At 39.8% G+C, this 15,055-nt stretch overlaps 1 protein-coding gene across 1 annotated transcript in view; it reads left to right on the forward strand.

The window, feature by feature from the left end:
• nrxn2b (neurexin 2b) overlaps window positions 1-15,055 on the forward strand; it is a 742,597-nt gene that overhangs the window by 255,881 nt on the left and 471,661 nt on the right. Inside the window, exon 5 of the mRNA XM_042512007.1 lies at window positions 2,252-2,553. Within this exon, the coding sequence (XP_042367941.1) occupies window positions 2,252-2,553 (302 nt within the window). The remainder of the gene's footprint in view (window positions 1-2,251; window positions 2,554-15,055) is intronic.

A 15,055-nucleotide genomic window follows, 5' to 3' on the forward strand; every position in this document is an offset into this window, starting at 1 on the left:
CAGCAATATCTTAAGAGCAGCTTCACGGAATGTCTTTAAATTTGGCACAAATGTCCAAGTCAGTGGTCATGGTCGCTGTGTTCTTGTGTCCGTCTCATTCTTGTGAATGCAATATCTTGAGGAAGCCTTGAGGAGGTTTTCTCAAATTTGTTACAAAAGTCCACTTGGGATCAAGAATGAACTGGCCAGAATTTGGTGGTCGACGGTCTAAGGTCAAGGTAACTGTGACCTCACAAAACATGTATTTGGCCATAACTCAAAAATTCATGCATTCATTATGACATAATTTTACACAAATGTCTAACAGGATAAAATTATGGAGTGATTATATCATATATCCAAAAGGTCAAAGGTCAACTTCACTGTGACATCATAATGTTCTAATAAAAAAGTACTTTTATGATCATAATTCATCCTCATTACTCAGGAACAGATGGCGAGACATTTGGTCAGATACTGAATTGGTGACATTTACCTTGAGACTGTGCTGACTGTATAGATCTTCTGTGCTGCCGTGGCCAGATTATTGGAAACTGTAACTGCAATTTGACTGATTCGTGGAAGCATACATCTGGGAGTTGATGATTCTAGTTGTTATTATATTTAAAGTACAGATGAAACCCTATTGATCCTTCAGGGAAATGAGTAGCAAAAGTCAAAAAATTGAGGGGGAAAGACAGGATATGATCCCAAATAATTGCGATATAACAACAAAAAGAATAAATAAAATTGACTGTGTAAATTGAATCATAGAAAATAATGTAGACAACTAGATAAAGCTACGTTAGCTCAGTGTCCACACTTTTGACTTGCAATTGAGGTGTCACTGTTGTGAGTTTAGTTGCTTCGTGACTCTCTGTTGTGACAGCTGCAGGTGTTTGTTCAGTTCCTGACAGATGCACACGCTGTCCTCCCCTGCTGCTGTTAGGCTGCTGTTTGACATGTGTCCATTGTACAAACTGGCTGCTTTGACTGGTAGTGTGTGAACGAAGCTCACCGCAGTGGAAGGAGGCCATGTGCTGCAGACGGACTGACAGGCATTAGCAAAGTTGTCAACACCTTTTCCTTCCCTTTCAGTTTGGCACTGGTACTTCTCCTGTTATGTCTTCTGCAGTTTTTCCTCACACCACTCTAATTCTGCATTCCATGGTGTTGGATTATTGTGTGTTGTTCTTTTATTTTTTATATAAAACACTTTAATATTTTTGCCCCATAAGGTTCCCATGGCAAAAACATTTCTTGCACACACTTGGAGCTGCAGCAACAATCAGTGTTGTAACGCTGGAATCAATAACCAGAGCTAATCAGTTTCATCTCAAAATATTTGAATCATGAGAATCTTGCTTGAGGTGATGAAGCGTTATGTCAGTATTAGAGTTGGTTACGTAGGTGTCCGCCTGGACTCAATGATGAAGTGATTGGATTCAGTCAAGGTCACCGTGACTTCTTCTGTCTCATCCCTGTGAAAGCCATATCTCTAACACATTGAGTAGATTTTATCCAATTTGGCACAAACATCCACTTGGAGCCAAGGATGAACTGATTAGATTCTGGTGGTCATAGCTTAAAAGTCAAGATCACTGTGACATCTTTTGTCTTTTTCCCACGAATTCAGTATCTCAAGAATACAATGAGGGAATTTGGCAAATTTGGCACAAACATGCACATGGGGTCAAGGATGAATTGATGAGATTTTGTTGGTCAAAGGTAGAGGCCCTTGTTACTTTCTATCCATCTCATTTTTGTCAGTGCAATATCTCAAGAACACTTCAAATTTGGCACAAAACGTCTACTTAGACTCAGTGATGAACTGATTATATTTTAGTGGTTAAATGTTAAGGTCACTTTGCGAGACTCTGCATCCATCATATTCTCGTCATTGAAATATCAAGAACCCCTGGAGGGAATTTCTTTAAATTTGGCACAAACATCCACTTGGACTCAATGATTAAAAGTAAATTAAAGTTATACATTCTGACATCAGTATTAGTGTTGGTTGAGAGAAATTTATGAGCAATACCAGTGTTTAGGAGTTTATCTGCATGGAAATTGGTTTTTGGCTTTTAATGCATTATAATGTTCTCATTAATGTTCACCTCTGGGCATATTTTAGGACATTTAGAAATATGCTGATTTGATATAATAACCATTATTATCTCAATATGGTATGGTTTTTCCAAAACACGACAATAAATCTTGCATGTATTTTACTTAATCTTTCTTGTCCTTTTCTTCCTTCCCTTTTCTCCAGGTAAGGAAGAGTCAGTAGCCACCTTCAAAGGCAACGAGTTCTTCTGCTACGACCTGTCGCTGACACCCATCCAGAGCAGCACCGACGAGATCACGCTCTCCTTCCGCACGCTGCAGCGTAACGGCCTCATGCTGCACACCGGCAAGTCTGCAGACTATGTGAACCTCTCGTTGAAGAGCGGCGCCGTCTGGCTGGTCATCAACCTGGGCTCGGGGGCATTCGAGGCCCTGGTGGAGCCCGTCAACGGCAAGTTCAACGACAACGCCTGGCATGACGTGCGCGTCACCCGCAACCTGCGCCAGGTAAACCCCCGCCCATGTAATCCAGGGCCACCGCAGTTGGAGCGGGGGCCTCTCTGTCTGCCATCTTTGCTGCTTTGTTTGACTCTCCGTCTTTACATCTTTTCTCTCTGCACATGGAGCACACAGGGAGTGTTTGTCTCACCTTCCTTCTCTTCTGTTGTTTCCTCGACACCTAAACAGAAGTTTCTTTTTTTTCTAGGTCGACATTGAACAGAAGGCTGATTGTGTTTTTCTCTCTCTTTCTTTGTTTTTTTTTTCCACCTAAAAAGACCAAAGATTCTCACCTTCATATTCAGAGGTCATTCCAGGCGAAATATGAAAAAAAACAACAAAGCACATGTGAAAATGAGACTATAATCACAATTACAGTAAATGTATAGTTAATGCAACATATACATACATCATAAACGCAATCAAAGGCCACTATGCACACATAAACGTTTTGCCAGGGGTATTGTTTTGTGCCGTTATTAATGACCAAGTGGTGAAAGTGCTCCGCTCGGAATGTATGCGCATAATGTACTCAGCTACACAAATGGAATGCACCCTAATTTATCAAAGGTGACAATGCACTTAAACCCCTTCTGAACAAATTACCCAACACATCTTTACAAACCTTTAATCGTAGCTAATGGAAAACAAAAGAGCCCCAGCAACCTGTGTGTGGAAAGGTGTGTCCCTGTGCTTCTTCCATCCGCTTTGTTTCATACATACAGATGCACAGCAAAGCACATGCAGTACACTTTCAAAACACTTGACTCTCTGGAGGCAGTAGGTCATCAATTGGCAGTTGCAGCTACCAGCAGTGAGATACAATCAATTTCACTTACACTTGCCTTGCTTACTCCTTCACATTTTTTTAGTAATTGTAATTGGAATGAATGGCTTGTCAGAGCTAATAATGGGCATTGTAAGCACTGCCGAATGCAAAAAAGCCCAATGTGAATGCATTAACACAAACACGGTGCGCCAACTTTTTTGTCTGTGAAAACATGCAGAGAAAGCACGTAGCATCAAACTGTTGTACTTTGAGACACTGGAGACGAAAACCGCAGAGCAAAGTGATTCTTAATGTGGACTAAGTGCTGTTAAATTATAGGTTGGAATTTCCAAGCGAACTCTACAATTTCTGTCATATTGCAATAATATTATTAAATATTTCTGAATGGTGGATATGGAAATAGTCCAAGATTTGTGGAGCTGATATTTTATTAGCTTATGCCGGGCTTGCTTTCTGATAAGGGCAAACGATCACAGACACACACAAGATGCTGCATCTCTCACACACGCACACACACACACACACATATGCATGCATCACTGAGATCAAATATGTTATGCTGCAGAGCTGTGTGCGATCAGCAGAGTGAGACTAGCTTAATGAGTTTGGGGAAGCCAACATGGTTTTAAAGATGTACAGCATGAGCCAACCCACCTACCACCAACTGCAACATAATGACCATTAGGAAAATAAGTAAAGCCTGCACACATATTAAACTGAGACACTATTATCTGCCTGTTTGTCTACACATCTGTGTGCTGTCTGTCTGTCAGTACTGGCATTAACAATAAAATCTCCTGTAATTGTTGAATATGTTGCTAGAAAAATCAAACATATATCTCATTTTTATTCAGTTTTAAGCAATACCAGTACTATTTTTTATTAAATGATACCTATATAGTTTTAGAAATACAGTTTTAACACAACAGTGTCTTGTATAGAGCTGAACTAGAATTTAAATGATTTAACCCTTTGAAACCCTGGGGTGACATCACTTTTCTTGTGCTGCCTCTTGATGCCTTTCATAAGTTGTTAACTTTGAAACCTGCAGAAATTGGCTAAATTTCTTTTTAAAAAAAAACATGGTAAAAGGGCAATGAGCAACTTGTTAATGAATGCATTACAAATTGCAAGAAAGCTAGGAAAATAATTCTAGAAAAAATGGAAAAATGCTGGGGAAAAACTAATTTTTTAAGCACTTTCCCACATCATTGCTGTTTTTATTGTTGTTGTTTGTTTTGTTATTTTTTTCTTTCAGGGGAGTTGCTTTTTCTTTATTTTATTTTTATTTTTTAAATTTATTTTCAGGTTATTTTCTCGTAATTTTGACTAATTTTTATTTTTTCAATGCTCATTCCCTTCTTCCCACATTTTTAAAAGAAATCAAACCCATCTGCTCTGGTTTCAAGGGTAGTGAGAACTGTGAGAACTTAAATAACTTTATTTTTGAATAACTAGCAGACACATCTAGTGCTGTTAAGGTAATCTCACTTTGTTCTCAATAATGATATGTTAACGTAATGTAGCTGAGCAGATACACTGCCACAACCCGGAGCTAACCACCCACATCCCGTGCTGTCCACCATTAACTCACATAACAGCTTGAATCCACAGTGGATCATTGTAATTGACGTAACGGGCGACCTAAGTGTTAAAGAGCTCTCTAGATTTACACCGAACCATCCCCAGTGAGAGACACGAGTGCAGAGGTATCGATGACATTGACCACCTCTGACCCTGTGTTTACTCCAGGGCTGATACCCAGCTGATCAATCAGCACTTCCATGCTCCGAGGTCCCACAGAACACATGTGCATTTACATACATCAGACGAACACTGTAGAAAACCTTAATACTTACTTTAATCAAACACCATTACCTGATTATTATTCCATCAAATAAATTGCTTTTTCTGTTTTATATCTATTAATTCATGTATAGTAAGAAGTACAGGAACAAAAACTTGCTGTTTAGCAGTTACCCAAAGGGGAACTACAAGCATTTTCAAACTCAAACTATACATTTTATGGTCAAAGACAGTCCAACAATTATGGTAAATATTGTCTTCTAAATCCAAAAACTAGAGCGCTAAAACTCAAAATGTGATGTCCTAGGGTATAAAGTTAGGAGGTGCTCGACAGACAATGAGTTGAAATGAAAACATTCTGTGGGTCCACAAAATTAGATTCTCATTCATTGTCTATGCTCCAGACTTTAGACATGATGACATGACATCAAGTTTTAGGCTTCCCTCTGTGGTTTCAGACTTTGAGGGAGTAGCTCATGTTCAGTAGTGGTTAAACTTTCATAGGCCATCAAAATAATTATTGGAATTCTTAATGTAGGTTGTTTTCCCCTTTAATGTTAGCAGTTGAGAAATGTGTTAAAGATTTTAACAATAATCATTGTTACTCAGGATTGGATTACACTGTTTTGATCGTTGGGGTAAAACTGTGCTGGTGGCCAATGAAATTATTCCTTAATAATAGTATGTATATATTTATAGTGCTGAGGATTTCTAAACTCAAGTCAAAGATATTTATGAAAATCTAGAAAAAGAAAAGAAAAATAGTCAGATTTTTAGTTTAAAAAAGTCTTTTAAATAGCTGCACATAGTGTCCATAAAAGTAGCAAGATGTTCCATTCAGTCTAGCCCATCTGCTGTCACTCTGACCATTTGGACTTTGGGGGCAAGAGTCAATATTTTGGAGGTTTCAGTGAAGCCAGTTTATGGTCATACCAAAACATCCTCTTCTGTATGCTGGTCATTGTTTACAGTCTGATCAGCAAGTTAAGAGACTATTTACACAGAGTCATTACATTATACACAGATATCTGCAAATGAATATAGATTTAAGAGAAAAACAGCTAGCAAAAAGCTAAATCATCATTGTGTCCAAAGAGTTAAGATCTATGAATAACTTTTTCAATTTTTAATTCTTGTTTGGGAAAATTGTCTTGGGCTTCTCACCCACGCTGCAGCAACAAAGAGAACATTATACACTCAAGAAACATACATACACAGGTTTGTTATATAAAAAAAAACATAGAAAACAAGCCGGCTTACTCCCGATTGGTCAATATTCCTCAGACTCCAAACAGAAACCAGAACACCTCAAATACCTAACATCTTGATCTTGGAAAAGATATCTGTTTATAGAGATTATGTTCGACATAACCAAGAGATGGATATGTAAGTTTGCAGCATATATACTGTGTGTGTTACACAAAATTGTCTTTGAGGTATTAAAAAAAGTGTCCAGAATGCTTTCCAGTACAAAGATGTTACAAACTATGCCTTCCAAAAACGGTTAAATTTACACAGACTGCTGCTTACTACTTTGTCCACTCCCTGTATACAGTATAGTTTCCAAATATGGTATATTCACACACAAAATGTCTAAATATCAAAACATGTCCTTCTGAGTCCCTTAATGACACACATGTCCAACACAAAATAATGACAATATCTTCCCCCTTTCCTCTTAATTAACATCTTTTACAGAATACTTATGGTCATGCTTATTGACCATCAACTTGCACATTTTCTCCCTCATACCAGGCATGATGATGGTTAACATACGATAAACACTGCTAATTACATTATCCAATTTAAACACAATTGCACATGTAACCCCCCACCCCCTCACACACACACACAAACACAGACCACTCTTGCTCTCCACTCCTCTTCCCATTGGAGCAAACATGATATCTGGCTCTAAAAATAGCCCGCAGTCTACTAGACAAGCGTTTGATTTCAGCTGAGGTTATCGTACAGCCCCAGTGGTCTCCAAAGTCTCATCCACTCTCTGTCTGTTGTTCTTAATGGGTCCTGCAACGTCATGCATATCTACCGCTGCATCAGTAAGCTCCGAAATAAGTAAAGCCTGTGAGCTCTCACAAACCCGTCTCTCTCTCTTTCTCTCTCTCCACTCTCTCTGTATGTGTATATTTGCCGTCTTTCTCCACAAAACCTATGAATTTGTCAGCTTTGTGCGGGACAAAATGAAGCAGACAGAATTAGGTGAGGTGATAGGGACTCTCCGCCAAGACAGAAGAGGAAGGGGGGGGAGGAATGCTTTAATAGATGATCACAGATGCAGAGCTCCCCTTGGTGGCGTCCGGCGGTACTGCAAGTGTGCAAAGTGGTGTTTGAAGAGTTTGGCTAATCCCTGTGGTGTACAGTTGATAGGCAGCCAAGGACACATGCATCGACCTCTCATCAGAGCAAGATTCTCCAAAACACACACACATCTTCACCCGTTTTACCCCATTCAATGCACAGATTGGTTAACATATCAGCAAGGGGTCCCTCCGTCACCTCTGTCTTCCCTCTGCTCCCCCTGACATCATCATCTACCATCATGGACATCATGTCGACATTAGCACTAGTGACCGTTCTCGCTCTTTCCCTCCTCTGGGATCGCTGCAGAAAAAACGAAGGGCAAAGACAAAGATGGAAACCTTCATGTCAGGGCGTCTCATGAGATGATAGATATGCCCGTTACACTGCACCGGAATGAAAATAGGTCACGTATTAAGTGTGCAATGACACTCTAGTCAGCATAAATCTGGCAGTTTAAAGCCCTTCATGCCCGATGTGTAGTTTAAATAAAAACCACTCATTCTCCACTGTACCGTGCGCTCTGCCAGTATTGATTTTCTGATCTTTTTAAATCCCACTCTGATTTTTCCTGAAGCCCTGCAGACACATGGACTAATCCACACACCGCTGTATTCCTTGTAGGGATAACTTTAAGCTTGTGTGGAAAAATCAGCCACAATTTTATTGAAGAAAACGACCACTGGCGCCTGTGTTATTACGTCCATTACCGTTATTACTGTAACTCAATGTCAATCAATCAATGTGTTTTTTTTTATAGCACAGTAGCAGCTAGTACAGATCAGGTTGAGGTTTATGTTGCATCAGGCTCTTGATGAATGTTTGCTGGTTAATGCGTTGCCTTTAAACATTAGATCCACATACAGGTTCTGATATCACTGCCAGCAGTGAGACGGACAGGAGCGACGAATTAAAGACCCGACAGCAGTCAGCAGATTTATTTTATCAGCTTTCTCTGCTGACACATACTCAGTATTTCCATAGCATTAACAAGTTCAACCAGCAAACAGAGCAGCGACTGTCCTGCGTCTGAAGCCCAACTTAGTTATGATTGGATGCTGCTGTGGTTAAAAATTCTTACAGTCAGGCCAATATCAGGAGTTATTCCAAGTAACATGATTAGTTGCAAACAGTTTCTGAGCTTTTATTTAATGTAGTTTTTCTGTTGATTAAATTATGTCGGTGCAAATATGTTATGAGAATATGAAAGTGGTAAGCAAGAACTTTTATTTAGATGTGGTTAAATGGAAAAGCCATTGTGGAATCACAGTTTGTGCACCATGTAAACATGCATGCACACAATGCTGTGGGGAGTAACTAGCTACTTGTAAATGAATTACATAATAAAAGTAATTGTAGTCTTTTACAATTAATGAGAAAAAAAAATTATTAATTTTTTTTTGCCATGCAGGATGCCTTCTTTTGGCATACTTTTTGATATTGCAGGTTAGCAAAGCTATTGAGGTTAATCTGATTGTAACACCATCAAGGGATGGTTTATACCCAGGCCACACTGCCTGTGTGAGCAGTCTGTGCACATCACAGAACATGTCGTATTTTTTGTTTTTATTTTTTGGTGCCTGTGTTAACAGGTTAGAACAGCCACACTGCCAGTATGAGCAGCGCTGCTCAGGTGTGGTTCTGCTGCTGCTCAGCTTCTGCTCACCTGTAGAGTCTCAGGTATTTTTTTTACCACTTGACGCATGCAGTTTTCAGTAAAAATAGACAGTGCAGATGGTCTTTTGATGATCATATTGACATTACACCATCTTTTACTATAGCTTCAATGTCTATATGTATATGTTTAGCTCAACCTTTCCTTTTTATTGTGAAATATTGTCATGTCCATGTTGTTGACATTGCAGTGGCTTACACAACTTGTTTAATTGTAATTAAAGCAGCTCTTTAGCAAGCAGCACCAGCAGCAACGCTGTTGGTGTGAAAACCACACGTGTGCGATCCGCAGCAGGTCAGAGAGGTAGCCGTTATGCAGGCAGTGTGGCCCAGACGTTACAAGGATTTGTTTCTATTTCCAGACATTCATTCGGCAGTATGTGTTCAAATTTGAAATGTTGTTTTTGATTGGTTTTTCATGTGAATTTGCACTGCCTCCTGTCTGCCCATTGATGTAAGCAGCCTGAGTTTCCCGCACCTGCAACAGGCTGACCACATCAAAATAGTTGGCCATGGTGTCGGACAAAAGCAGTTTCAAAGCTGGAAATTTGACAGTATTTTCCCTCTGAAAAAAGAGGCTTAAATTACAAATTACCTTTTTAAAAGGGCTATGAATAATCTGTATCCAATTACTTTTCAAAAGCAACCACCCTAATACTGACAATGCTTGACAGGTTAATATTTTACCCTGCTTGCTCTGTAGATGACTATAAGGTAGCTTTGTTTTATTATTTGTGGGACCCATTCTCTCCCATCTATAAATCAATGGCATGATTTTGGTCAGTGTTTTGTTGATATTATAGCAATGCAATGCCAGCAAAAATCTTATACCGAGCTCCTGAATACAGAGAAACACTAATCTATATACTAATGTATTCTTGGAGGGCTAACTTTCCATGCAGACGATCACTGAAACAATCAAAATGTCCTCACAACACAGCAGCCCGTCTGTGCGCTGTAACAGGCAGTCGCGTCCCACAGGACACTGCAGGCAGTCAGAGGAAACATGAGACGCACTCTGGCAGGGGAGAGGAAGTGAGCACTTGTATGTCTATAGTTTTTGTTTGTTCATGAGAAGAAGAGAGAGTGAGACGCTGATTGTGCGCACAATAGAGAGTGGGAAATGAAGTGTAGTGCTGCTATCTGAGACTAAAGGAATATCAGAGCAGTGGGAAGATGGGGCGAGTGCTGGAGAGACGACAGTTTACTACGAGAAGAGAAAAAAACAGTTGCAAGCTTGCTTTTAATTCCCCAATGTGACTTTACAAGGAGACGATTCAACATCCAGTGTGTCGCAGAACTGGGCCAGTAGCTTAGCCAGCATCCACAGAGAGAGAGACCTCTGAACTCAATATCTGCCTCTTTTTGCAATCCCACTTTTCCCTTTTGTATCACTTGCTCCCTTTTTACTCTCACCTACAGTACCATCCGCCCTTCTCATGTCTCTGGCTAGCTCCCTCTTCCTGTCTACCTTGATGTTCTTTAACTTCCCCCCACGCACTTCTCTTTTCCATATAATCGGACCTTGGATGCAGCTATTGGATTAATGAATGGATCAAACAGATTTTTTCATGGTTTTTTTAGAGCTGAGTGCACAGCCTGAAGGTTCAGCTTCTGGCCCAGAGTTCAGCTGCAGTAGGCGAGCTTTGATCTACAGCAGGATCGAGTTCAGCAAAGGTCATGTTGAGAATTATAATCTGTTACACATAGGTCGTGGCCGCTGTAAACCATTGCAGTTTTGAGAAAGTGCATTTCTTTTATTTAGTCAGAGACTACACAGCCTTAAAACTCTGTTTTGCTGTAGCCCAAATTATTATAAAACACCAGTGATTCAACATCTATAGGATAACTGTCATTTTGAGCTCCCCTGCTACCTGAAGTGCTATGTTTTACATATCTGGCTACAGCAGTAGGGTTTTACTTACTCTGAATAAGCAAAAATGAAGAAGGTAGTCAGCATTAGTAACAACAGTATCAACAAATGTTTTATTCCCTTGCGCGAGCGATAACTGTGGTGAGAGGCATTATGTTTTCGGGTTATCTATCCTATTCCTTTAAAAGCGACATCTCAAGAACACCTGAGAGAATTTCTTCAAATTTGGCACAAACGTCTATTTCAACTTAAGAATAAACTGATTAGATTTTGGTGGTCAAAGGACATTGTTATGTTGTCCATCTTAATCTTGTGAAGCGAAATCTTAAGAACACTGTGACAGATTTTTTTTTTTTTTTCAAATTCGGCACAAACATCTGCTTGGACTCCAAAATGAATTGATTAGACAAGATTTTGATGGTTAAGGTCAAGGTACCTGTGACTTTGTGTCTGTCTCACTCTTGTGAATATGATATCTTAAGACCACCTTGAGGGAATTTCTTCAAATTTGACACAAACGTCCACTTAGACTTGAACATGAAATTGTTGGATTTTACTGGTCGAAGGTCAAAGCTGCTTAGACCCATCACTTGTCTCGGTCTAGTGAACGTGATATCTAAAGAGCACCTTGAGGGGACTTGTCTTAATTATGGCACAAATGTCTACTTGGATTCAACAATGTACTGATGAGATTTTGGTAGTCAAATTTTACTGTGACCTCATAACACATTTTTGGCCGTAATTCAATGGACCACACTAATTATGCCAAAAAGTTCTCACAGATGTTTCATAGAATATTAATTCTATATTTCTTCATTTAGTTATTTCTTTATGCATGCCACTAAAAAGTCATTTATAAGAATGACACAGCTGCCCAAGGTGAAAAAGTTAGAGGTATGGATCATTGAATCTATAGACATGAATGTGTTTGTTCATGATTGTGGAGGCTCAAGCACACCCTCACAGTCAATAATGGATCATAAAATCCAGTGCACACAAACTTTACAGGCAGCACTGTGACTTAAGATAGCATCCAATAAGGCAAACACAGTTATTCAGTTGAATGCACACACACGGACACGCCCCATCAAATTCTAAACTTCTTCTAGCCTCCATGCATGTCTCTCATACATAATGGAAATAGCTGCTAGCTAACTGTATTTATTCACATTCAACACACAACACACACTGTGCCTGCATGCACCCTCTCAACCACTATATGCCTGTTATACAGAGAAACAGGCCGAGTCAACGGGTGGAAAACTTGAAATAAAAAATGACTTTCCACCCAAAAATTTGAAATTGAAAAGCCGTCACAGCTCGCTTGCTGTCATGACTGCAAAATTAATCAGAGAGAATCACTGTCATGTATTAGCACTGTAAGATCTTCTACATGCAGTGTGATCTTCTAAAAGCATTATTCCTTTTGAAAATGAGGAATTTTAAAATTAATGTAGCGTTTTAAACCCTACATTCATTGTTCAGGCACTGATGTGTTGTAATCCCAGTTACTAAGACATCAGTGCATTTAAGAATCAGGTTTTAAGTGGCAGGGCATGTGAAGGAAACAATCGCATTTATTTCATACAAGACGACAGAATGAGAACGTCAAACCCTCCCCCTTCAATCAATACGAGATGCCCGGACGCTCCCCGCCTCTTTGTCGTTCTTTCTGTCTCTGCCTCTCTCACTTGTTCAGATTTATCATCCATTTCTGTAAGGCATGATCAGCTACAATTACCCTCCCTCCTCCTACATCGCTCCATCTCTCCTCTTCCTCTCCTCCCCAGCGTTCCTCCAAGAGGCAGCCGAAATTCCTGAGAGAGAACCAATCAGTTCCTCTCCCGCTCCCTCACCCTCCCTTTCTCTCTCATTTTCACTCCATCTCTACGTCGTCCATTCTTGCTAGCAACTTGTCACTTAGCAACGGTGTCTGCAATGCTGTTATCATTCCTTGCTGCAGTACTCCAGTGGTTGCATTAACCCTTTCCACAGAACTAAGTCCACCATTTAACCATTAGGATATTACTTATTTTGTCCTGATTTACTAGGTAGAAACATCTAGAAACCATAATGCCTTGGTTGTTGAACATGCTGCATATGAAGAGACTAAGTGATCCAAGCAGAAGTAATTGGTTTAAACCACTGAGGAAAAATGACAAATTAACTTAAAGGGATAGTTTGGATTTTTTGAAGTCTGTGGCGTACTCTGCCTCTGTGGGGTACTAATTCATAGTCAATGTGTTGCACACAGCAGATGTCAATCGGCACACCCTCAGTTTGGAGAAGCAGGCTGGAGTCTGACACGGAAGCTACAGAAGCTTTGTAATGTACTGCTGTGGATGGGGACCAGCATCAAAATATTTTAAAGTCACGTAAATAAAGTCCCAGCTAAAAAGAAGGGAAAAAAAATCAACATTAGTTTAATTGTACGCTATATTGAGAGTATTTTCACCGTTTTACCTTTCCATCAAATAATATTGGGGAAGCTGTTAACAACTTTAGTTTAAGTCAATTGTATTGTCAATTCTGTTATATGCACAGGACAAAGACAAGAATAAAATACCATTTCTCCCAGACACTCAGTGAGAACATGCAAGTGCACAAACAAAAGAATAGAAAATGTTTAACTACGAAAGACAAGAAATAAAATGACAGTTAAGGAAGGCACAAATGAAAAAAAGACAGAAGCACCAAAAATGACACAAACAACATATAGACCAGCAGCCCCTGTGTCGCCATGTCAAATCACTGTTTTTCTCAATGGAGTCTGGCTTTGAAGAGAGTGATACAATTGCTTTGATTTTGCTGTAGGAAGTCATTGTCTTACATTAAGGTAAATATGTGAAATTAATATATGATACTAATTTTTTTTTTTTTTTAGGTGAGACTTTTATTTAGTGACTAAAATAAGTTTTATTGCTGGACCCCATTCACAGCAGTACATTTCTTAGCTTACATTTCAGACTCCGGCCTGTTTCGGCAAACTTGGGGTGTGCCGACTACTGTTTGTAATATACTGCCTATGGATTAGTACGCCATACCAGGCCACTTCAAAAAATCTCAACTACCCCTTTAATAAGTAACTAGTTACTATAGATTTTTACTCTGGAACCACTAGGCTTACAATATGCGGCCACCCCACACATACACCTTGTGGATAAGCTCCTTCCATCCATGTAGAGCATTTCAATAATGTCAGCATAATGCGTTTAACATAATGACAGATTGAACCTTTTATGGCCAAATCTAAAATGCCATTTAGAGTGCTCAGCTTTGCCAACACATACAGCGACGCACTTTTATGGTTACAGCAGGAATTGCTATTGAAGGCAGGCAGGGGTAGTGGATTTGTTTGATGTACATAATGACATGCTAACACCCCTGTAATCCTTTCTCAGTTTACCGCCAATGACATTTTAAGTAATCCACCAGCTCAGAGGAGGTGGGGGCGCAGTCACCACGCGTGTGAGCCGACGTTCCTTTTTCTTTCTTCCCCTTTTGCTTCTTTCCCCGTGCCGACCAGAGGTCAATGTCCTAAGCGCAGCGTGTGCCTGTACATAGCCCAAACTACAAACACCTTGTGCTTAAACATCGGTTGTTTGATACCAACACTAGGAGGTTCTGTGCATTTGAGAGAGGGGAAAAAGCTCATTTGCATCACATTTCCACTGCATTAGCATATCCGCCCGCATTCCCACATTCGCTCACTCACTCATCAGCCTCATTTGCCACTACCTGCTCCGGCACTTTCATGTTTATTCATCCCTCTGTCTCAGAGACCTATAATCAGATAACAAATCTCCGTGCCATTAGCACATTCAAACAGGTAATAAAATGCTAGTGAGACAGAAACAGGTAAGAGATTGAGGAGGAGATTATAGGAGAAAACAACGGTGTAGGAGAGAAGGAGAGGAGAAAGACGAGCAGCAAACGTATGTAATAACACCTTGTATTAGTGCTGAAAACCTGCCGCAAAATCACACCAGAGTAAAAGTTTAGATCACAATCTGTAGCTGTTAGCTGCATCCAAATTGGGTAAAATGTTA

This window comes from Plectropomus leopardus, chromosome 23, assembly GCF_008729295.1.
Source record: "Plectropomus leopardus isolate mb chromosome 23, YSFRI_Pleo_2.0, whole genome shotgun sequence".
Taxonomy (NCBI): domain Eukaryota; kingdom Metazoa; phylum Chordata; class Actinopteri; order Perciformes; family Serranidae; genus Plectropomus; species Plectropomus leopardus.